The 26,128-nt window shown below is 43.8% G+C and overlaps 1 protein-coding gene across 1 annotated transcript in view; it reads right to left on the bottom strand.

Annotated features, from left to right (window-relative positions):
- The window catches only part of sbf1 (SET binding factor 1), a 359,704-nt gene that overhangs the window by 211,916 nt on the left and 121,660 nt on the right, over positions 1 to 26,128 (bottom strand). The window contains exons 2-4 of the mRNA XM_068005308.1: positions 22,238 to 22,374; positions 2,161 to 2,298; positions 1,204 to 1,329 (exon numbers count right to left, since the gene is read on the bottom strand). Of these exons, the coding sequence (XP_067861409.1) occupies positions 1,204 to 1,329; positions 2,161 to 2,298; positions 22,238 to 22,374 (401 nt within the window). The remainder of the gene's footprint in view (positions 1 to 1,203; positions 1,330 to 2,160; positions 2,299 to 22,237; positions 22,375 to 26,128) is intronic.

Genomic DNA, 26,128 nt, shown 5'->3' with positions numbered 1-26,128 from the left:
TCTGCCATCATCATTAGGATACGGGCAGCAGAGATATGGATGAGCTCAAGTTTATAGAGGGTGGAAGATGGGAGGCCGGCCAGAAGAGCATTGGAATAGTGGAGTCTTGACGTAACAACAGCATGGATGAGGGTTTCAGCAGCAGATGAGCTGAGGCAGGGGTGGAGACGGGCGATGTTACGGATCCTATCCTCCTCCTTGGCCACTGTCTGTGGCTGAACTGGACTGTTCACAACCTCGGCGTCCTATTTGACCCGGAGCCGAACTTCCAACTCCATATCCTCTTCATCACAAAGACCGCCTACTTCAACCTCTGTAACATCGCCTGTCTCTGCCCCTGCCTCAGCCCATCTGCTGCTGAAACCTTCATCCACGTCTTTGTTACCTCCAGACTCGACTATTCCAATGCTCTCCTTCACCCTACATAAACTTCAGCTCACCCAAAACTCTGCTGCCTGTATCCAAACTCACACCAAGTCCCGTTCACCCATCACCCCTGTGCTTGCTGACCTACACTGGCTCCCAGTCCGGTAGCGTCTTGAATTTAAAATTCTCATCCTCGTATTTAAATACCTTAGGGCCTCCTCCTCCCTAGCTCTGTGATCTTCTCCAGCCCTGCAACCCTCCATGAACTCTGCGTTCTTCCAATTCTGGCCTTTTGTGCATCCCAAATCCCTTTGCTCCACCATTGGCGACCGTGCCTTCAGCCACCTAGGCCCAAAGCTCTGGAATTCCCTCCCTAAACTCTCTCCTCTCCGCACCACCACCCCCTCCCCACCTCGCGCCTCTCTGTCTCTCGCGCCTCTCCTCGCCACCTCTCACTCCTCTTTTAAGTCCCTCCTTAAAACCAACCTCTTTGATCAAGCTTTTAATCACACCTCTAAGTATTTCCTTCTTGGCTCAGTGTTGATTTTTGTCTGATTATGCTTCTGTAAAGTGCCTTGGGATGTTTTCCTACAATAAAGGTACATTATTGTTTGTGTGGAGATTGTTGCAACACTAAGAACTGATTAACTAGTCATTAATCATTTTGCTGTTTGTGGGATCTTACAGTGCTCAAAATGATTGCCATGTTTGCTCTACATAACATTTATTGCACCTGGAAATAATGCACTTTATGTGAAACAATCGAGATGTTTCAGAGACATATCAGAAAGCACTATAAAAATGCAAGGCTCTCTGTGTCTTCCACTAGGGTCTTACCCTGAACACCTCGGTGTGGTCCAACTGTGACACCAGAACCAGACTCTTTGGGGCAAATAACTGTGGGGCCTGGATAAAAGTCGAGTCCACATCATCTCCGGCATCTTTAGCATGGTTCTTCTGGGGCTGCAGGGAGACGGACAGAGCAGAAATTAGCAAGAAACAAAGTATAACACAAAGCTCACAAATTGAGGAGTTCGGGTGGTTTATATATAGAATAATGGATACCCGGGAGTGAGTTACAGGCTGGGATCTAATCGAGGGGTTCGGTTGGTTTATGTAGAGAATAACAGATACCCGAGAGTGAGTTACAGGCTGGGATTTAATTGAGGTGTTCAGGTGGTTTATATAAAGAATAACAGATACCCGGGAGTGGGTTACAGGTTGGAATCTAATCGAGGTGTTCAGGAGTTTATATATAGAATAACAGATACCTGGGAGTGAGTTACAGGCTGGGATCTATCTAATGGCAACACACATACTCCATGAATGTAGTTGAAATCGCTATGGATGAAGTGGAGACTCGGAATCCGACGGGCCCCTGAATGTAAAATCCGCCCAATTTGGTAGTTAGCCGTATGGACCAGGAAGGTCATAGGTCGCCCCCTTGTCATCCTGGGTGGCAGGAAGGGTATTGCAATTCCTAAGTTGTTTCAGGTGGGAAGGCAGGAATAAAAGGAAGAAAATGAGCCTGGATTCTTGTTCTTGAACCTTTGTAAGGACCCTGTGGGAAGCACCACTCAGACTGAATGACTAACATGCACTGTCCAGGCTCACACATGAAGAATGCTCACTTGGGAAGTCTACTGATGGACTCCAAACCCACATAACCAAATCCTAGCATGAATAAGCACTTACAGTAGAAGGGACCGAATTGGTCAATGGGGGTATGGGTGAGGAGAGAGTGAACACACAGACACTGCATAAAGATTCTGTATAAATTTTTAGTACTTTTACCTGCGAACTCTCAACTGCTTCCCAAAAGGTGAAACATGCACAATAATGCCTCTCTGAGTTGATATCAGTTAAAACCGCCACAAAGAAGTTTGGAGATTTCCTTTCGAGAACCAGCTGCCATCCACTGGGCTGACAGAACTGCAGGGAGAGAGGGAGAAAAGAGTTCAGACACAGAACCTGCAAAATCAGATTATATCTACAACCACCGTCAGCCAACCATAAAATACTCGCCCGCCTCGGAAGCCCCGACACTCGCCCGCCTTGGAAGCCCCGACACTCGCCCGCCTCGGAAGATTTAAGCCAGGGGGAGTAGCAGCTGTTAGAACATACGGTAAAGTGGCTAAAACTACAGTAAAAAAGCAAAGTCTGAACTGTATTCTCAGCGAGAGTGGGGGTGCGGAGGGAGCGGGGTGTGGAGGGAGTGGGGTGTGGAGGGAGTGGGGTGCGGGGAGCGTGGGGCGAAGACACACACCTCAGGACAGATAGGAGAGAAATTAGAGAAACAGTGAAGGGAAGAAAAAAAGATAATAGAGAAAAGGGGACGTATTGATATGTCAGTGCCACAGTGTTTATGCAAATGTGCAAAGTATTAGAAATTAGGCTACAAACAGCCCCAACTAGAATGGAGGGTCAAGATGATATCACCTCGAGAGAAAGCTGGCCATAGCCATGGCAAGTCTGTGAATTAAATATACACAGCTATAATGTTTCCAGAATAGAGAAGGAAAAAATAAAGTAGTGTGGCCTTATTAAAGATACAATTACAGCCATAGAAAGGAAAGATTTTATTGATCAGAGTCTAGCAGGGTTGAGTTCAGAAATAATAGGGGATCTGTTACCATATTGGGAGTATGTTATAGGCCAAATAGTGGGAAAAAAATTGGGGTTGAATTTCAAGAGGTTTGCCGTAGTAACAATTGTAATAACGCATCTATCCCAAGATAGACTGGGAAAATACAAGAGTTTGTCAAAATGAGGAAGGTTTCTTCGGATGATCCGGGAATCTTATGTTGTATGTCCAATGAGAAAGGATGTAGTAGATCTGATACTGAGTAACAAAGCAGGCCAAATAATGGATCTGACGGTAGGATAACACTTGGGAAATAGTGACCAGAACATAAGGAGGATAACGCTGAAAACAGATGAGAAAAAGGGAGAGTTCAAAACAATGGACTGGAAATTAGCCAATTTCAGTGGTATAAGTGCTGCAGCTGAGCCAAGCTGACAGTGAGGCAGAAAGCAGCAGAGGGCAGCAATTCTTAGCAGACAAATCTAGTGAAAAGGTGGATTACATTTGCCACACTAGTTACTGACCTTCGAAAGTAATTCATTTTGTGAGACATTTTGATATAAGGTACTATATAAAGGCAAAGATCATTCCTCATGCAGCATCCTTACAAGTAACATAGAATGGTTATAGCACAGGAGGCTATTCGGCCCATCGAGCCCGTGCCAGCTCTTTGTAAGAGCAATCCAGTTAGTCAAGGTCCCCCGCTCTTTCCCCGTAACCCTGCAAATTTTTTCCATTCAAGTGTTTATCCAATTCCTTTTTGAAAGCCACGACTGAATCTGATTCCATCACCCTTCCAGGCAGCGCATTCCAGATAATAACTGCTCGCTGCGTAAATATGTATTTCCTCATGTCATCTTTGGTTGTTTTGCCAATCACCTTAAATCTGTGTCTTCTGGTTCTTGTCCCTTCTGCCAATGAGAACAGTTTTTCTTTATTTACTTTATCTAAACCCTTCATGATTTTGAATACCTCTATCAAATCTCCTCTTAACCTTCTCTGCTCTAAGGAGAGCAATCCCAGCTTCTCCAGTCTCGCCACATAACTGAAGTCCCTCATCCCTGGAACCATTCTAGTAAATCTCTTCTGCACCCTCTCTAAAGCCTTCACATCCTTCATAAAGTGCGGTGCTCAGAATTGGACACAATACACCAGTTGTGGCCGAACCAGTGTTTTATAAAGTTCAACATATCTTCCTTGCTTTTGTACTCTATGCCTCTATTTAAAGCCCAGGATCCTGTATGCTTTTTTAACCGCTTTCTAAACCTGTCCTGCCACCTTCAAAGATTTGTGCACGTATACCCCCAGGTCTCTCTGTTCCTGCACCCACTTTAGAATTGTACCATTTAGTTTATGTTGACTCTCCTCGTTCTTCCTGCCAAAATGTATCACATTGCACTTCTCTGCTTTAAATTTCATCTACCATGTGTCCACCCATTCCACCAGCCTGTCTATGTCCTCTTGAAGTCCATTACTATCCTCCTCACTGTTCACAACATTTTCAAGTTTTGTGTCATCTGCAAATTTTGAAATTGTGCCCTGTGTGACCCTAGTACCGACCCTTGGGGAACACCACATGTTTAAAACCAAGCCATGTCTGTAGTCTGTGCAGAGTTTGCTCATCACAGGATGATACAGCATAGAAGGAGGCCATTCAGCCCATCGTGCCTGTGACGGTTCTTTTAAAGAGCTATCCAATTAGTCCCACTCCCTCCCCTGCTCTTTCCCCATAGCATATATCCAATGGTTTTGGCTAGGATAGCACTGGGGTACTAACATTGGTCGCAGCACTCCCAGTCAGGGAAAGGGAAGTCAGCCAGATTCCCTGTACTGATCGCTATGCTGAGAGTTCTACTGGAAGTAATGAGGACCTGATTGGGTTCGGCTACAATGATCTCCATCAGGCAGCAATCACCGACGGGCTCATCAGTCAATAACTGCCACTCGAGTGAGTTAGTAGAAGGGGTCTGGCACTCATGGAATCAAACCATAGGGGGAGATCTGGAGTGGAAAAGAACTAATCACACTATTGATTATATGGTACAGCCCTTAATCCTGTTTTGTGATGCCTCCCGCCTGCTGGAGTTACGACGTGTGAACTATTGAGCTTTGTAGAGTTTGGGGTGGCAGGCGAACCTAAAGCTGCTTTTCTATAGAACACAAACAGTGCAGGATTTGGACTTTATGCTGCGTTGCAGAAGCAGAGAGCTCTCTTTACTTTGAAGAGAGGGAAAGGAAGATAGACATGCGCTGATCAGAATCAGAGGCCATCCAGAGCAGGAATGGAGTTTATCGTTCCGCAGTTCTTATGCCAGATGAGGATTGGATGTAGTGTACTCATTCAGACCATGAACTCCTCATCACAGGAATGTAGAATCATAGAAAGTTATGGCACAGAAGGAGGCCGTTCAGCCCATCGTGTCCGTGCTGGCCGAAAAAGAGCTATCCAGCTTAATCCCATTTTCCAGCACTTGGTCCGTAGCCCTGGAGGTTATGGCACTTCAAGTGAACATCCAGGTACTTTTTAAATGAGTTGAGGGTTTCTGCCTCTCCCACCCTTTCAGGCAGTGAGTTCCAGACCCCCACCACCCTTGGGTGAAAAAATTTCTCCTCAGCTCCCGCCTAATCCTTCCAACAATTACTTTAAATCTATGCCCCCTGGTCACTAATCCCTCTGCTAAGGGAAATAGGTCCTCCCTATCCACTCCATCTAGTCCCATCATAATTTTATACACCTCAATTAATTCTCCCCTCAGCCTCCTTTGCTCCAAAGAAAACAACCCCAGCATATCCAATCTTTTCTCATAGCTAAAATTCTCGAAACATCCTGGCAACATCCTCGTAAATCTCCTCCGTACCCTCTCTAGTGCAATCACATCTTTCCTGTAATGTGGTGACCAGAACTGTACGCAGTACTCAAGCTGTGACCTAACCAATGTTTTATACAGTTCTAGCATAACCTCCCTGCTCTTATATTCTATGCTTCAGCTAATAAAGGAAAGTATTCCATATGCCTTTTTAACCACCTTATCTATCTGTCCTGCTACCTTCAGGGATCTGTGGACATACACTACAAGGTCCCTTTGTTCCTCTACATCTCTCAGTATCCTCCCATTTATTGTGTATTCCCTTGCCTTGTTTGACCTCCCCAAATGCATTACCACACACTTCTCTGGATTGAATTCCATTTGCCACTTTTCTGCCCACCTGACCAGTCCATTGACCCTAGTCTTCCAGTCGCAAAAACACCCGTCGACCATTACTCTTTGCTTCCGGCCACTGAGCCAATTTTAGATCCAACTTGCCACTTTCCCTTGGATCCCATGGGCTTTTACTTTTTTGACCAGTCTGCCATGTGGGACCTTGTCAAAAGCCTTGCTAAAATCCATATACACTACATCAAACACGTTACCCTCATCGACCCTCCTTGTTACTTCCTCATAAAAATTCAATCAAGTTAGTCAGACACGACCTTCCCTTAACAAATCCATGCCCTCTGTCCTTGATTAACCCGTGCCTTTCTAAAAGACGGTTTATCCTGTCCCTCAGAAATGATTCCAATAATTTGCTCACCACCGAGGTTAGACTGACTGGCCTGTAATTACTCGGTCTATCTCTTTCTCCCTTTTTAAACAACGGTACAACGTTAGCAGTCCTCCAATCCTCCGGCACCACGCCTGTAGCCAGGGAGGATCAGAAAATGATGGTCAGTGCCTCCGCTATTTCCTCCCTTGCTTCTCTTAACAGCATGGGATACATTTCATCCGGGCCTGGCGATTTATCTACTTTCAAAGATACTAAACCCCTTAATACTTCCTCTCTCACTATGTTTATCCCATACAATATTTCACACTCCTCCTCACCTACAATCTCTGCACGTCCCCCTCTTTTGTGAAGACAGACGCAAAGTATTCATTAAGAACCATACCCACATCTTCCGCCTCCACACATAGGTTACCTTTTTGGTCTCTAATAGGCCCTACTCTTTCCTTAGTTATCCTCTTGCTCTTTATGTTGTTTAAAACATTTTTGGGTTTTCCTTAATTTTACTTGCCAGTATTTTTTCATGCCCTCTCTTTGCTTTCCTAATTTCCTTTTTAATTTCACCCCTGCACGTTCTATACTCCTCTAGGCTTTCTGTAGTATTGAGTTCTCGGTGTCTGACATAAGCTTCCCCCTTTTGCCTGATCTTACCCTCTACTGCTCCTTGACATCCAGGGGACTCTAGATTTGTCCGTCCCACCCTTTTTCTTTGTGGGAACATGTTTACTCTGAATGTCTTGAATCTCCCCCTTGAATGCCTTCCACTGCTCTAACACTGATTTACCTTCAAGTAGCTGTTTCCAGTCCACTTTTGCTAAATCATTTCTCAGCTTAGTATAATTGGCATTTCCCCAATTTAGAACTTTTACTCCTGTTCTATCTTTGTCCTTTTCTATAACTATGCTAAATCTAACTGAATTATGATCACTACCACCAAAATGCTTTTCCACTGATACTCCTTCCACCTGCCCAGCTTCATTCCCTAAAACTAAATCCAGAATTGCCCCCTCTCTTGTTGGCCTTGCTACGTACTGGCTAAGAAAGTTCTCCTGAATGCAATTTAAGAATTCTGGGCCCTCTATACCTTTTGCATTGATTGTATCCCAGTTAATATTAGAGTAGTTGAAATACCCTACTATTACTGCCCTAATTACACTTCGCAGAAATTTGCCTCCATATTTGCTCTTCTATGTCCCTCTGACTGTTTGGGGGTCTAAGGTACACTCCCAGAAGTGTGACTGCCCCTTTTTTGTTCTTTAGCTCAACTCATATGGCATAATTTGATGATACTTCTAAGATATCATCCCTCCTCACAGCTGTAATTGTTTCTTTAACCAATATTGTCACCACCCCCCCTTTTTTATCCCCTTCTCTATCTCGTCTGAAAATCCGAAGCTTCAACGGAAAGGTACGTGAGCTTGTATTGTAGCAGTCAGACCCCAAACCGCGGCTAAGGGGCACGAGGAGATTATACTGTATTGTAGCAGAGTCAGACACCACACTAGAATCATAGAATGGTTACAGCAAGGAAGGAGGCCATTCGGTCCATCGAGTATGTGCCATCTCTCTGCAAGAGCAATCCAGCTAGTCCCACTCCCCCACCCTATCCTCGTAGCCCTGCAAATGTTTTTCCTTCAAGTACTTATCCAGTTCACATTTGAAAGCCACGACTGAATCTGCCTCCACCACACCCTTGGGCAGTCCAATCCGGATCATAACTACTCGCTGTGTAAGAAAGTTTTCCTCATGTTACCTTTGGTTCCTTTGCCAATCGCCTTAAATCTATGTCCTCTGATTCTTGACGCTTCCGCCAATGGGAACAATTTCTCTCTACCTATTCTGTCTAGACCCTTCATGATTTTGAATACCTCTTTCAAATCTCCTCTCAACCTTCTCTGCTCTAAGGGGAACAACCCCAGCTTCTCCAGTCTATCCACGTAACTGAAGTCCCTCATCTCTGAAATCATAGTAAATCTCTTCTTCACCCTCTCTAAGGCCTTCACATCCTTCCTAAAGTGCAGTGCCCAGAACTGGAGAAAATACTCCAGTTGTGGTCGAACCAGTGTTTTATAAAGATTCATCATAACATCCTTGCTTTTGTACTCTATGCCTCTACTTATAAAGCCCAGGATCCCGTATGCTTTTTTTAAACCACTTTCTCAACCTACCCTGCCACATTCAACAACTTGTGCACAGATACCCCCAGATCTCTCTGTACCTGCACCATTCCTCGTTCTTCCTACCAAAATGTATTATTTCACACTTTTCTGCGTTAAATTTCATCCACCCATTCCACCAGCCTGTCTATGTCCTCTTGAAGTCTATTACTATCCTCCTCACTGTTCATTACCCTTCCAAGTTTTGTGCAATCTGCAAATTTTGAAATTGTGCCCAGTACACCCAAATCCAAATCATTAATATAGATCAAGAAAAGCAGTGGTCCCAGCACCGACCCCAAGGGAACACCACTGTACACCTTCCTCCAGCCCGAAAAACAACCGTTCACCACTACTCTCTGTTTCCTGTGACTTAGCCAATCTCATATCCATGCTGCCACTGGCCCTTTTATTCCATGGGCTTCAACTTTGATGTCAAGCCTATTATGTGACACCTTATCAAATATCTTTTGGAAGTCCATATACACCACATCAACCACATCGCCTTCATCTACCCTCTGTTACCTCATCAAAAAACTTAATCAAGTTAGTTAAACACGATTTGCCTTTAACAAATCCGTGTTGGCTTCCCTTAATTAATCCACACTTGTCTAAGTGACTGTTAATTCTGTCCAGGATTATCAGTTCTAAAAGTTTCCCCACCACTGAGGTTAAACTGACTGGCCTGTAGTTGCTGGGTTATCCTTACACCCTTTTTTGGGCAAGGGTGTAAACATTTGCAATTCTCCAGTCCTCTGGCACCACCCCTGTATCTAAGCATGATTGGAAGATTATGGCCAGTACCTCCGCAAATTCCATCTTTACTTCCCTCAGCAACCTTGGATGCATCCCATCTGGACCAGGTGGCTTATCTACTTTAAGTACAGCTAGCCTTTCTAATGCCTCCTCGTTGTCAATTTTTAACCCATCCAGTATCTCAACTACCTCCTCTTTTACTGAGACTCTGGCAGCATCTTCTTCCTTGGTAAAGACAAATGCAAAGTACTCATTTAGTACCTCAGCATGCCCTCTGCCTCCATGAGTAGATCTCCTTTTTGGTCCCTAATCAGTCCCACCTCTCCTCTTACTACCCATTTACTGTTTACATGCCAGTAGAAGACTTTTGGATTCCCTTTTATTTTGTCCGCCAGTCTATTCTCATACTCTCTCTTTGCCCCTCTTATTTCCTTTTTCACTTCTCCTCTGAGTTTTCTACATTCAGCCTGGTTCTCACTTGTATTATCAACCTGACATCTGTCATACGCCCTCTTTTTCTGCTTCATCTTACTCTCTATCTCTTTTGTCATTCAAGAGCTCTGGCTTTACTTGCCCTACCTTTGCCCATCATGGGAATGTACCTGGACTGTACCCAAACCATCTCCTCTTTAAAGGCCGCCCACTGTTCAATTACAGTTTTGCCTGCCAATCTTTGATTCCAATTTACCCGGGCCAGATCTGTTCCCATCCCACTGAAACTGGCCCTCCTCCAATTGAGTATTTTGAGTGGTCTATGTTCTTTTCCATAGCTATTCTAAATCTTATGATACAATGATCGGTGTTCCCTAAATGTTCCCCCACTGACACTTGCTCCACCTCATTCTCCAGAACCAAATCCATCAATGCCTCCTTCCTCATTGGGCTGGAAACGTACTGGTCAAGAAAGTTCTCCTGAACACATTTCAAAAATTCGTCCCCCTCTTTGCCTCTTACACTTATTACTATCCCAGTCTATATTAGGATAGTTGAGTCCCCCATTATCACTACTCTATGGCTTTTGCACCTCGCTGTAATTTCCCTGCAAATTTGCTCCTCCATATCCTTCCCACCAGTTGGTGGTCTATAGAATACCCCCAGTAGTGTAATGGCACCTCTATTTTTTTTTTTAACTCTAACCAAGTAGATTCTGTCCTTGACCCCTCCAGGACATCCTCTCTCTCCAGCACTGCAATATTCTCCTTAATCAATACTGCCACCCCCCTCCCTTCTTTCCTTCCCCATCTTTCCTGAACACCTTGTAATCAGGAATATTTAGAACCCAATCCTGCCCTTTTTTGAACGAGGTCTCTTAATCTGATCCCACCTAATACCATACTAGGCTGAGACTATCGTGGATAGCACATTCAGTGAGGTGGTCACACCGCAGGTAAAGATTACGCAGGCAGAAAGGAAATGGGCGACCGCCAGGCAGAGTAAAAGGACTAGGCAGGTAGAGCAGGAGTCCGCTGGGGCCATCTCCCTCTCAAACAGATATACCGCTTTGGATACTGTTGGGGGAGATGGCTTATCAGGGGAAAGCAGCAAGAGCCAAGTTTGGGCACAACGGGTGGCTCTGCGGCACAGGAGGGGAGGAATAAGAGTTGCAGGGCTATAGTGATAGGGGATTCAATTGTACGGGGAACAGATAGGCGTTTCTGCGGCCGCAAACATGACTCCAGGATCGTATGTTGCTTCCCTGGTGCTAGGGTCAAGGATGTCACCGAGCGGCTGCAGGGCATTCTGGAGGGGGAGGGTGAACAGCCAGTAGTCGTGGTCCATATCGGTACCAACGACATAGGTAAAAAAGAAAGGGATGAGGTCCTGCAAGGTGAATTTATGGAGTTAGGAGATAAATTAAAAAGCAGAATCTCAAAGGTAGTGATGGTGTAGGAGGGAGGGATTTAGATTCCTGGGACATTGGGACCGGTTGTGGGGAAGGTGGGACCTGTACAAGCGGGACGGGTGGCACCCAAGCAGGACCGGGACCGATGTCCTCGCGGGGGTGTTTGCTAGTGCTGTTGGGGAAGGTTTAAACTAGAGTGGCAGGGGGATGGGAACGTGAGCAGGGAGATAGAGGAGGGGGAAACAAGGATAGAAGCAAAAGACAGAAAGGGAAGATGCAATAGTGGAAGGCAGAGAAAACAAGGGCGAAAAACAAATAGGGCCATAGTGCAAAATAATACTAAGATGACTAGCAATCTTAAAAAGACAAGTCTAAAGGTATTGTGTCTTAATGCGCGGAGCATTCACAATAAGCTAGATAAATTAACAGCACAGATAGATAATAATGGTTATGATATAGTTGCGATTACGGAGACATGGCTGCAGGGTGACCAAGGATGGGAACTGAACATCCAGCGGTATTCAATATTTAGGAAGGACAGGCAAAAAGGGAAAGGAGGTGGGGTAGCGTTGTTAGTAAAGGAGGAAATCAATGCAATAGTGAGGAAGGATATTGGCTTGGAAAATCACGATGTGGAATCTGAATGGGTGGAGCTAAGAAACACCAAGGGGCAGAAAATGTTGGTGGGGGTTGTCTATAGGCCCCCAAACAGTAGTGGAGATGTAGGGGAGGGCATTAAACAGGAAATTAGAGACACATGCAAGAAGGGTACAACTATAATCATGGGTGGCTTTAATTTACATATAGATTGGTCAAACCAAATTAGCAATAATACTGTGGGGGAGGAATTCCTGGAGTGTGTACGTGATCGATTTCCAGACCAATATTTTGAGGAACCAACTAGAGAACAGGCGATCCTAGACTGGGTATTGTGCAATGAGAAAGGATTAATTAACAATCTTGTTGTGCGGGGTCCCTTAGGGAAGAGCGACCATAACATGATAGAATTCCTCATTAAGATGGAGAGTGAAGTAGTTGAATCCGAAACTAGGGTCCTGAATTTAAATAAAGGAAATTATGAAAGTATGAGGTGTGAGTTGGCTAGGACAGATTGGGGAACTTTACTAAAAGGCATGACGGTGGATAGGCAATGGCTAATATTTAAAGAACATGTGCAGGAATTACAACAATTATTCATTCCTGTCTGGCGCAAAAATAAAACAGGAAAGGTGGCTCAACCGTGCCTTACAAAAGAAATTAGGGATAGTATTAGATCCAAAGAGGAGACATATAAAATTGCCAGAAAAAGCGGCAAGCCTGAGGATTGGGAGCAATTTAGAATTCAGCAGAGGAGAACAAATAGATTGATTAACAGGGGAAAATAGAGTATGAGACCAAACTAGCAGGGACTGTAAAAGCTTCTATAAATATGTCAAGAGAAAAAGATTAGTGAAGACAAATGTAGGTCCCTTACAGTCAGAAAAGGGGGAAATTATAATGGGGAACAAAGAAATGGCAGAACAATTAAACACATACTTTGGTTCTGTCTTCACAAAGGAGAACACAAATAACCTCCCAGAAATGTTAGGGAACCAAGGGTCTAGTGAGAGGGAGGAACTGAAGGAAATCAATATTAGTAAAAAATAGTGCTAGGGAAATTAATGGGGCTAAAGGCTGACAAATCTCCAGGGCCTGATAATCAACATCCCAGAGTACTAAAGGAAGTGGCCCTGGAAATAGTGGATGCATTGGTGATCATCTTCCAAAATTCTAGAGACTCTGGAACAGTTCCTGCAGATTGGAGAGTGGCAAATGTAACCCCACTATTTAAAAAAGGAGGGAGAAAAAAAAAACAGGGAATTACAGACCAGTTAGCCTAATATCAGTAGTGGGGAAAATGCTAAAGTCTATTATAAAGGATGTGATAACAGAACACTTGGAAGCCATTAACGGGATTGGTCAAAGTCAGCATGGGTTTATGAAAGGGGAATCATGCTTAACAAATCTACTGGAGTTTTTTGAGGATGTAACTAGTAGAATAGATAGGGGAGAACCAGTGGATGTGGTGTATTTGGATTTTCAGAAGGCTTTTGATAAGGTCCCACACAAGAGGATAGTATGCAAAATTAAAGCACGTGGGATTGGGGGGAATATACTGGCATGGATTGAGAATTGGTTGACAGACAGGAAACAGAGAGTAGGAATAAACGGGTACAGCAAGCAGTTAGGAAGGCGAATGGTATGTTGGCCTTCATTGCAAGTGGATTTGAGTAGAGGAGCAGGGATGTCTTACTGCAGTTATACATGGCCTTGGTGAGACCACATCTGGAGTATTGTGTGCAATTTTGGTCTCCTTATCTGAGGAAGGATGTCCGTGCCGTGGAGGGAGTGCAACGAAGGTTTACCAGACTGATTCCTGGGATGGCAGGACTGACGTATGAGGAGAGATTGGGTCGACTAGGCCTATATTCACTAGAGTTTAGAAGAATGAGAGGTGATCTCATTGAAACATACAAAATTCTAACAGGACTAGACAAACTAGATGCAGGGAGGATGTTCCCGATGAATGGGGAATCCATAGCCAGGGGCCACAGTCTCAGGATACAGGGTATGCCATTTAGAACCGAGATGAGGAGAAATTTCTTCACTCAGAGGGTGGTGAACCTGTGGAATTCTCTACCACAGAGGCCAAGTCAGTAAATATATTCAAGAAGGAGACAGATATATTTCTTAATGCTAAAGAGATCAAGGGATATGGGGAAAAGGCAGGAACAGGGTACTGAGTTAGACGATCAGCCATGATCATTTTGAATGGTGGAGTAGGCCCGAAGGTCTGAATGGCCTACTCTTGCTCCTATTTTCTATGATTCTATGATAATATTTCTTACTGTAGTGCTAACTGTCTCTCCCAATCCTTTGTGCACCTTGTTTCTCCTTTCCAATGCTACATCCTGGTGCCCATTCCCCTGCCAAATTAGGTTAAACCCTCCCCCATAACACTTGCGAACCTCCCCGCAAGTTCCCCCAGAACTGGTCCCAATGTCCACACTGCTAAGGGGTACGAGGGGATTGTACTGTATGGTAGCAGTCAGACCCCACACTGCGGCAAAGGGGCATGAGGACGTGTGAAACAAAGGTATAGTCACCACTGTGCCAACACTCAATTCGAGGTATCAGGAAAAGTCTGTCAGGAACAAGAACAGCAGCAATTAACATCAACTCCAAGACCCAGGATAGGCTTTTGCTGAAATTCTGTGAACTGATCTGAAGATTCACTCAGCGAGACTGGATCAGCAGCAGTCTGAAACCCATTCCTGTCCAAATGATGTTGTGGGTGCTATCTAACTGGGGCTTCTCCTGGTTTGCGACATAAGAACATAATAAATAGGAGCAGGAGTAGGCCATATGGCCCCTCGAGCCTGCTCCGCCATTCAATAAGATCATGGCTGATCTTCAACCTCAAAACCACTTTCCCGCCCAATCCCCATATCCCTTGATTCCCCTAGAGTCTAAAAATCTATCCATCTCAGCCTTGAATAGACTCAACGACTCAGCATCCACAGCCCTCTGAGGTAGAGAATTCTAAATATTCATGATCCTCTGAGTGAAGAAATTCCTCATCTCAATCCTAAATGTCCAACCCCTTATGCTGTGACAATGCCCCTAGTTCTAGACTCTCCAGCCGGGGGAACATCCTCTCAGCATCTACCCTGACAAGCCCTCTTAGAATCTTATATGTTTCAATGAGATCACCTCTCATTCTTTTAAACTCCTGAGAGTATAGGCCCATTCTAATCAATCTCTCCTCATAGGACAACACTCTCATGCCAGGAATTAATCTAGTGAACATTCATTGCACCCCCTCTAAGGCAAGTATATCTTTCCTTAGATAAGGAGAACAAAATTGCACAGTACTCCAGGTGCGGTCTCACCAAAGCCCTGTACAATTGTAGCAAGACTTCCTTACTTTTGTACTCCAACCCCCTTGCAATAAAGGCCAACATACCATTTGCCTTCCTAACTGCTCGTTGTACCTGTGTGTTAACTTTCTGTGCTTCTTGTACAGGGACACCTAAATCCCTCTGAACACCAACATTTAATAGTTTTTCACCATTTAAAAAATATTCTGTTTTTCTATTCTTCCTACCAAAGTGAATAACCTCACATTTCCCCACATTATACTCCATCTGCCACCTTCTTGCCCACTCACTTGACCTGTCTATATCCCTTTGTGTCCCCCTCACAGCTTCCTTTCCCACCTAGCTTTTTATCATCAGCAAACTTCGATACATTACACTCAATCCCTTCATCTCAGTCATTAATATGGATTGTAAATAGCTGAGGCCCAAGTACCGATCCCTGTGGCACCCCACTAGTTACAACTGGCCAAACCGAAAATTACCCATTTATTCCTATTCTCTACTTTCTGTCCATTAACCAATCCTCTATCCATGCTAATACAGTACCCCCAATCCCATGAGCTCTAATCTTGTGTAACAATCTTTTATGTGGCACCTTATTGAATGCCTTTTGAAAATCCAAATAGACTACATCCACTGGTTCCCCTTTATCCACCCTACTAGTTACACCCTCAGAAAACTCTTAATAGATTTGTCAAACATGATTTCCTATTCATAAAACCGTATTGACTCTGCCTGATAATATTATGATTTTCTAAGTGCCCTGTTACTGCGTCCTTAAAATAGATTCCAGCGTTTTCCCTTCCACCACGAGACCTGGTTGGGTACAGGTTGAGAATGTCTAGATGGCAGGAAGCAGCCAGGAATCCGGCGAGTATGCACTCACTAACCAGTTTGGGTAAGGGAACAAACGATCTTTCTGAGACACTGCTTTGCAGCTTTTATTGGCCAGCATACTCTGAAGGCTGGCGAAGGCCACTGTGTACTGGCAGCCCCTGACCAATCACTGAGCCCCGGAAGGTTCGTTTGTCAGCACCTGGTGGCTATATTTTCTGGCCAGCTAGCCTAAATTGTATGACTACGTTTAAATAAATTCTTTTTAAAGTGTAGAGAGTGAGTATGAATCCAGTGTTTTAAAACTGTAAAATATCAGGAACTGTAGTTTCCTTTTGCACAGCATTCTTTAACTTGGGTTTAATGAAACATCCAGTCCTATGCTGCCTCAATGAATTTGACCAAAGGATCATTGGAGCTCATTTTGAAATGACAGGTCACCCATTTATGCACATCCGCTGGATTTATCATTAACCAGTCTTTCCTAACAAAGATGATGGTATAATTTTATAATCTGGGGAGGCGGGGGGAAGGAATGCTTTATGAGAAAGCAACAGAATCAATCAAGCTGCTTGTTTGTGGGACTGCCATGGTTTGCCTCCTCACTGTGGGTGGGAAGCCAGTGCCAAAAGCCAATGGCCTGACACCCCAATTATTTTAGCCCTGTCTCACAGAACCACACATCTGTCCACTGATATGTGGTTGGAAATTACAGGAACAGTGTCACAGGGAACAGTCGTCAGTGCACCACAAGGGGTTCCATTGCATCTGTGTCCACAGTAATGGTCAATGTAACTAATACTCAGGCATTTGGACATCAATTGAGCATCTTTATGCATTATAGTGTTTGGATCTGTTAACATGCTGATCTGAAGCTGCCTCTATGGCAGTGTGAACATCAATAATGTCAGTGTAGAATTGAAGCAGAGGATGAGGATTTTTCCAGTGAGTTAAACTGGATCACTCGCCCTCTATTTTTTTCACGATGTTTCCTTTTAGAGGTGAATGCGGACCTATAAAATCAAAGCTAGTCAGCCCACTGGCGCACCACAACACGAGTTGTCTACTTGAATAGCATGTCCCTGCCCTTTCCCCATATCCTTTTATATTAATCCATTTCAAATACTTATCCATTTCCCTTTTAAATGCTTTCTGCCTCAATAGCCACTTGTGGTAAAGTATTCTATGTTTGTTCTAATAACGCTGTGTGATAGTCCTGGGTCTATGTTCCCTTGTTACTGATTCGCAAACCAGTGGAAACAATCGTTCACTAATTGCTCTCTCAAAATTATTCATAATCTTGAAAACCGCCATTAGATCCCTTCCTCTTGACCTTCCGTTACAGTGAAAATGCCAAGTTTTTTGAGCCTTTCTTCATCACTGATAATCTCCTCTGAGATTCTTTGCTGTACACTTTCCATCGCTTAATAACATTCCAAAACTGCCACAGTACACCGATTGTGGCCTAACCAACCTTATGTACAAATGAATAATCTCTTTTTATATCCAATGCCCTATGTATAATACCAAGAATCCCATTTGCCCTTCTACCTGCACTGCGACCTTTAAAGGTCACTGTATCACATCCCTAGTTCTCAGTTGCTCCACTGTTAGGGTACTCACCCTTTCACTGTTCTTTTTCCCAAAATGTACTTCTTCAAATTTATCCACCTATATACTGCTCAGAACAGGCTGACTGATTATCTCAGTGCAGCTCTCAGAGGATCCGAGGTGCCAACCCATCCTAGAATGAATGACCAACACTCGTCTTTCCAACAGCTGTAAAGGTTTTTTCATTGTTTTTGGGGGAATAGCAGTATATGTCCAAGTCTACTTCAATTCCCCAAATACATGTCATTACTAAAAATTCAGAAACAGACAGTTTTTGTCATTAAGATTTGCACTCAGAAGCTAACTGGGTGGCCTATTGGAGAAAGAAAAAAAGTGACAGAGACAGACAGGGGAAGAAAGGTAGACAGAGAGAAGGAAATAGAGATAAAAAGAGAAAGGGAGGGAGAGAGATTTTTTAAGTGACTTATCTCATCTCTCAGATGCCTCAAAGCACTACATCCAATTAACTGTTTTTGAAGTCCAGTCACTGTTATTTGGGCAAACGCAGCAGAGTAAAGAGAGCGAGGGCGCAGGGTTTGGTACGGGGAGAGTAAAGAGAGGGGACAGTGTTTGGTATAGGGAGAGTAAAGAGAGAGGGGGCAGTGTTTGGTACATAGGAACATAGGAACAGGAGTAGGCCATTCAGCCCCTCGTGCCTGCTCCGCCATTTGATAAGATCATGGCTGATCTGTGATCTAACTCCATATACCTGCCTTTGGCCCATATCCCTTAATACCTTTGGTTGCCAAAAAGCTATCTACCTCGGTTTTAAATTTAGCAATTGAGCTAGTATCAATTGCCGTTTGTGGAAGAGAGTTCCAAACTTCTACAACCCTTTGTGTGTAGAAATGTTTTCTAATCTCGCTCCTGAAAGGTCTGGCTCTAATTTTTAGACTGTGCCCCCTACTCCTAGAATCCCCAACCAGCGGAAATAGTTTCTCTCTATCCACCCTATCCGTTCCCCTTAATACCTTATAAACTTCGATCAGATCACCCCTTAACGTTTGCAACTCCAGAGAATACAACCCCAATTTGTGTAATCTCTCCTCGTAACTTAACCCTTGAAGTCCGGGTATCATTCTAGTAAACTTACGCTGCACTCCCTCCAAGGCCAATATGTCCTTCCAAAGGTGCAGTGCCCAGAACTGCTCACAGTACTCCAGGTGTGGTCTAACCAGGGTTTTGTATAGCCGCAGCATAACTTCTTCCCCCTTGTACTCTAGTCCTCCAGATATAAAGGCCAGCATTCCATTAGCCTTCTTGATTATTTTCTGCACCTGTTCGTGACACTTCAATGATCTATGTACCTGAACCCCTAAGTCCCTTTGCACATCCACTGTTTTTAACTTTTTACCATTTAGAAAGTACCCTGTTTTATCCTTTTTTGATCCAAAGTGGATGACCACACATTTGTCTACATTGAATTCCATTTGCCACAGTTTTGCCCATTCACCTAATCTATCAATATCGCTTTGTAATTTTATGTTTTCATCTACACTGCTTACAATGCCACCAATCTTTGTATCATCGGCAAACTTAGATATGATACTTTCTATGCCTTCATCTAAGTCGTTAATAAATATTGTGAATAATTGAGGCCCCAAGACAGATCCCTGCGGGACTCCACTAGTTACATTCTGCCAATGTGAGTACCTACCCATTATCCCTACTCTCTGTCGCCTTTCGCTCAGCCAACTTCCTAACCAAGTCCGTACTTTTCCCTCAATTCCACGGGCTTCTAACTTAGTTAACAGTCTCTTATGTGGGACCTTATCAAATGCCTTCTGGAAGTCCATATAAATAACATCCATTGACATTCCCCTGTCCACTACTTTAGTCACCTCTTCAAAAAATTCAATCAGCTTCGTCAGGCACGACCTACCTTTCACAAATCCATGCTGGCTCTCTCTGATTAACTGAAAATTCTTGAGATGTTCAGTCACCCTATCCTTAATTATAGACTCCAGCATTTTTCCCACAACAGATGTTAGGCTAACTGGTCTATAATTCCCTGGTTTCCCCCTCTCTCCTTTCTTAAAAAGCAGAGTGACATGTACAATTTTCCAATCCAGAGGGACAGTTCCTGAATCTAGAGAACTTTGAAAGATTATAGTTAGGGCATCTGCAATGTGCTCACCTACTTCCTTTAAAACCCTGGGATGGAAACCATCTGGTCCTGGGGATTTGTCACTCTTTAGTGCTATTATTTTCTTCATTACTGTTGCTTTACTTATATTAATTTTATCGAGTCCCTGTCCCCGATTCAATATTAGTTTTCTTGGGATTTCCAGCATGCTATCCTCTTTTTATACTGTAAATACTGACGCAAAGTAATTATTCAACATGTCCGCCATTTCCCCATTGTCAATGACAATATCCCCACTTTCAGTTTTTAAGGGGCCAACACTGCTCCTGACCACCCTCTTTTTCCTAATGTAACTATAAAAGTTCTTCGTATTGGTTTTGATATCCCTTGCGAGTTTATTTTCATACTCTCTTTGTAGCTCTTACTATCTGTTTTGTGACCCTTTGTTGATCTTTGTATCTTTCCCATTCGCCAGGATCAGTGCCATTTTTTGCCTTTTTGTATGCCCTTTCCTTATAACTTATACTGTCCCTTACCTCTTTAGTTGTCAATGGCTGTTTTTTTTGGCAAATGGAGTTCTTGCCCCTCAGGGGTATAAACCGATTCTGTATCACATTAAATGTTTCTTTAAACATTTCCCACTGATCATCAGTCGTTTTACCCAGTTTACTGTGGACAGTCTCTGTCTCATCCCATTGAAGTCGGCCTTGCCCAAGTCTAGAATCTTAGCAGCTGATTCACTTTTTTCCCTTTCAAACACTACACTGAGCTCGATCATGTTATGATCACTATTGGATAGATGTTCACCTACAGTTAAGTCGTAAACTAAATCTGGTTCATTACACATTACTAAATCCAGTATGGCTTGCCCCCTTATTGCCTCTAGGACATACTGCTGTTGAAAACTATCCCGAACACACTCAAGAAATTCACTACCTTTCTGACAGTTGCTAGTCTGCTTTTCCCAATCTATGTGAAGGTTAAAATCCCCCATTACACGCTTGTCTAATCTCTGCATTTGTACAATCTAGCACTTCAGAGCTGCTGCCAGGGGTCCTGTACACAATTCCCACTATAGTCTTAGATCCTTTCCTATTTCTCAATTCAACCCATCAGGTCTCTGTTGGCTGCTTACCTCTCGTTATATCCCCCTTTATCATTGAAGTGATTTCATCTCTAATCATTAAGGCTACTCCTCCCCCTCTTCCATTTTCCCTATCTCTCCTGTAGACCTTATAACCTGGTATATTTAGTTCCCAATCCTGACCATCCTGCAGCCATGTCTCAGTAATAGCTATCACGTCATACCCTCCAATTTGAATTTGAACCTGTAGTTCATTTAATTTATTCCTTATACTCTGTGCATTTGTATATAGAACTCTTAGTTGGGCCACACACCCTAGCCTGACCTTCAGCTTTGATGCTGGGTTAATCGCCCTACTCCTTCTAGTTTTTATTTTATCTGTCGTGTCTAAAGTACACTTTCTTTCTGCTGCTCTACGCTTTTCCCTTTCACTTGTTCTTGAACAACTGTTTGTACTATTTGTATTGTAAATTTCCCCTGGGTCTTCCCCTCTCTTGCTGCTCTCAACGTTACTCCCTTCTGACTCCCCGCTCAGGTTCCCATCCCCCTGCCACTCTAGTTTAAACCTTCCCCAACAGCACTAGCAAACACCTCCGCGAGGACATTGGTCCCGGTCCTGCTCGGGTGTAACCCGTCCCGCTTGTTTCCCAGAACTGGTCCCAATGTCCCAGGCGTCTAAATCCCGCAGCCACGCATTCATCCGGTCTATTTTCCTGTTCCTATACTCACTAGCACGTGGCACAGGTAGTAATCTTGAGATCACTCCCTTTGAAGTCCTGCTTTTTAATTTATCTACTAACTCCTTAAATTCACCTTGCAGGACCTCATCCCTTTTTTTTTTACCTATGTCGTTGGTACCAATATGGACCACGACTACTGGCTGTTCACCCTCCCCCTCCAGAATGTCCTGCAGCCGCTCCGCAACATCCTTGACCCTAGCACCAGGGAGGCAACATACCATCCTGGAGTCACGTTTGGTACAGCGAGAGTAAAGAGAGAGGGGACAGTGTTTGGTGCAGGGAGAGTAAAGAGAGAGGGGACAGTGTTTGGTACAGAGAGAGTAAAGAGAGAGGGGACAGTGTTTGGTGCAGGGAGAGTAAAGAGAGAGGGGACAGTGTTTGGTACAGGGAGAGTAAAGAGAGAGGGGACAGTGTTTGGTACAGGGAGAGTAAAGAGAGAGGGGACAGGGTTTGGTACAGGGAGAGTAAAGAGAGAGGGGACAGGGTTTGGTATAGGGAGAGTAAAGAGAGAGGGGACAGGGTTTGGTACAGGGAGAGTAAAGAGAGAGGGGACAGTGTTTGGTATAGGGAGAGTAAAGAGAGAGGGGACAGTGTTTGGTGCAGGGAGAGTAAAGAGAGAGGGGACAGTGTTTGGTATAGGGAGAGTAAAGAGAGAGGGAGATAAAGTATGTTATTAAAAAAAACAGTATCTTTATATGGTTTGCTGTGACTAACCAATTCAATCCCCTGTGGAAAGGGATTGTCCTCCCACTCCTTTTCTGGGAAGCGCTGGATAATCCGTCCCTGGCCATCACCACTCCCTATGAAAGAAACAAAAATCCAGTTTAAAATAAAGCCCACAACATACCACACTAATCCAGGTTAAAATTAAACAGTACACTGCATTAGACCAGGTTAAATTTAAACAGTACACATTGCACTAAACCAGGTTAAAATTAAACCGTACACACTGCATTAAACCAGATTAAAGTTAAACAGTACATACTGCATTAAACCAAGTTAAAATCAAACAGTACACACTGCTCTAATCTGGGTTAAAATTAATCATTACACACTGCATTAAACCAGGTTAGAATTCATCTGTACACGCTGCCTTAAACCAGGTTAAAATTAAACAGTACACACTGCTCTACTCCAGGTTAAAATTAAACAGTACATACTGCTCTAATCCTGGTTAAAATTAAGCAGTACAACACTGCTCTAATCCAGGTTAAAATTAAACAGTACACACTGCATTAAACCAGGTTAAAATTAAACAGTACTCACTGCTCTAATCCAGGTTAAATGGGTGATATAGTGGCCTTGGAAACTGTTCGAAGGAGAGCTACAAGAATGATATCTATCTTAAAGAACTTTAGGTACTTAGATAGTCTTAAGGAGCTGGGTCTATTTACTTTAGAGCAGTGTAGTCTTAAAGGCAACCTGATAGAGGTTTATAAAATAATGAAAGAACTGGATAGATGAGTCCAGTTGACAGGTTGGGGAGGATCAGGGGACGTGCGTTTAAACCACGCAAGAGTAGAAATAGACTCGATGTTAGGCGGTTCTTCTTTCTCAGAGAGTAGTGAGCCTCTGGAATACTTTGCAGGCTGGTGCAGTCGGTGCTGACTCTCTGCATGCCTTCAAGAGGGAACTGGACCGGTTCTTGACGTGGTAGGGGGTAGGAAGTGTCTTGTCACAATGCTCCAGCCTTCATGAGTGTGGGGCAGGTTTGAAGGACTTTTCCTGACCACCATTTTCATATGTTTGTAAAATGAAAATGCACTTTACCTGACACAGAGTCTCCTCCCTGCCCCCAGACACTGGAAGTCTCCTGCCTCATCTGAGCAAACTATACAGCAGAAAAGGCCCCATTACAAAAGCTGCCACCAACAAGATGTACAGGTGCAGGTTTAAGAAACTGTTTCCGCACATTACTGCTCCTACCCAGGAAACCCTGACACATTGGCACCACGTAAATACGGGAAGAGCGAAAAATCTGCCAAAGTTCCCTCTATGCACCGGGCAAAATGCATTAGCATTGTCAGTGCAGATTATTCCAGCTCCCCACTGCCTGCAGTGTAACAGAATGAGCAGAATCAGGAGAAAGCAGTGCCAGGGAGAGGCTGGAGAGGGATTGAGAGGTCAATGACATCAATGGCAGAGGTCACGAGGGATGAGGTGAGTCAGAAAGGTGGGAACATTATGTTCCAGGGCTTTGGAAAGAAAGGGAAGGTTGCAATCAGGATGACAGTTTAAGAGAATGTAAGGATTGAGGGTGGATCTCTTGAGGAGATAATAACATCAGACTCGAAGGAGGCCAGAAGCAGGTTGATAGCACCGGACTAGCAACCCAAAGGTTGAAGGTTCAAATCCCACCAGGACAAGTTGTGAAATTGAATTCAATAACTCTGATCAGTTGTGGGCTGGCACCAAAAATAAGTGACCATGAAGCTGTCGGATTGTCATAAAAACCCAACTAGTTCACTAACACTCTTCAGAGAAGGGAAACTGCCACCTTTACCTTATCTGGTCTACGCATGACTCCATGGTAGAGTTTTAACGTCCTCTGAAGTGGCCTAGGAATTGTTACTAGAAGCCCCACCACCACTTTCTCAGACAATGCATTTGGCCTTGCCAGCATCACCCACATCCCAAGATCAAACTTTTTTTTAAAGCAAGGGCCAGCATCAGGAGGTGCAGTTGTATGACCATGAGCAAGAACAGGATAGAATCATAGAATGGTTACAGCATAGAAGGAGGCCATTCCGCTCATCGAGCCCGTGCCGGCTCTTTGTGAGAGTAATACAGTTAGTCCCATTCCCCTGCTCTTTCCCTGTAGCCCTGCACACTTTTTCCCTTCAAGTATTTATCCAATTCCTTTTTGAAAGCCACGATTAACTCTGCTTCCACCACCCTTTCAGGCAGCACATTCCAGATCATAAAAGATTTTCCTCATGTTGCCTTTGGTTCTTTTGCCAATCACCTTAAATCTGTGTCCTCTGGTTCTCGACCTGCCAATAGGAATAGCTTCTCTTTATTTCCTTTATCTAAACCCTTCATGATTTTGAACACTTCTATCAAATCTCCTCTTAGCCTTCTCTGCTCTAAGGAGAACAACCCCAGCTTCTCCAGCCTATCCACGTAACTGAAGTCCCTCATCCCTGGAACCATTCTAGTAAATCTTTTCTGCACCCTCTCTAAGGCCTTCACATCCTTCCTAAAGTGCGGTGCCCAAAACTGGACACAATATTCCAGCTGTGGCCAAATCAGTATTTTATAAAGATTCAACATAACTGCTTTTGTACTCTATGCCTCTATTTATAAAGCCCAGGGTCCCATATCCTTTTTTTAACCGCTTTCTCAACCTATCCTGCCACCTTCAAAGATTTGTGCACATACCCCAGGTCTCTCTGTTTCTGCATCCCTTTTAGAATTGTACCATTTAGTTTATCTTGCCTCTCCTCATTCTTCCTGCCAAAATGTATCACTTTGCACTTCTCTGCATTAAATTTCATCTACCATGTGTCCGCCCATTCCATCAGCCTGTGTCCTCTTGAAGTCTATTACTATTCTCCTCACTATTCACTGCATTTCCAAGTTTTGTGTCATCTGCAAATTTTGAAATTGTGCCCTGTACACCCAAGTCCAAGTCATTAATATATATCAAGAAAAGAAGTGGTCCCAGCACCGACCCCTAGAGAACACCACTATACACCTTCCTCCAGTATGAGAACTACTCTCTATTTCCTGTAACTTAGCCAATTTCGTATCCATGCTGCCACTGCCCATTTTATTCCATGGGCTTCAATTTTACTGACAAACCTATTGTGTGGCACTTCAAACGCCTTTTGAAAGTCCATATACACAACATTAACCACATTGCCCTCGTCAGCCCTCTCTGTTACCTCATCAAAAAACTCAATCAAGTTAGTTAAACACAATTTGCCTTTAACAAATCCATGCTGGCTTTCCTTTATTAATCCACACTTGTCCCAGATTATCGTTTCTAAAAGCTTCCCCACCATCGAGGTTAAACAGGAGAGGATTGAGGAAATAGGTGGGAAATTCAGGGATGAGATGATTGTGATAACGGCTGAGGGGGAAATAGTAACATGGTAAAAGCTTCAGGAAGATAACCTTCAGTCCATCTAGTCCACCTATCCACAGTATTCCTCTGATGCATTTCTAAAATCCCTGAATTCCATGGTGACAAGAACCTGTCTAGTTCCTTGTTGAAACCTATTATGGTTTATTGTTCCACAACCTGTGCCAGGAATTGCAGAGAAAGGGATAATGCTGAAATGAATGGAAAGCAGGGGATATCTAGGAGTGAAGTGAGCAGTTAGGGCAGTAGTCAGAAGATAGCTCCAACTTTAGGCATGAAAATATCCATGACTTACACTGAGTTGCGGTGCGAATGGTGGAATGTAGAGCAATGAGGACCGAGTACATGGTTTATGGTGAAGAACAGGAGCTTGCAGCTGTTTCTGTTCTCGTACAGAATAAGCAGTTGTGGCTGTGGAGAAGGTGAAATTGTATATTTTGAGAAATCCAGCTAGATCTGGTGGTGGACTGCCACGCTGGTCGACTGACATGTGTGTTGGTGCTTACAACCTGTGGGAG

Source organism: Heptranchias perlo, chromosome 24 (assembly GCF_035084215.1).
Source record: "Heptranchias perlo isolate sHepPer1 chromosome 24, sHepPer1.hap1, whole genome shotgun sequence".
Lineage (NCBI taxonomy): Eukaryota > Metazoa > Chordata > Chondrichthyes > Hexanchiformes > Hexanchidae > Heptranchias > Heptranchias perlo.
The sequence above is the reverse complement of the archived record's forward strand: the minus strand, read 5'-3'. Positions and strand labels throughout refer to the sequence as shown.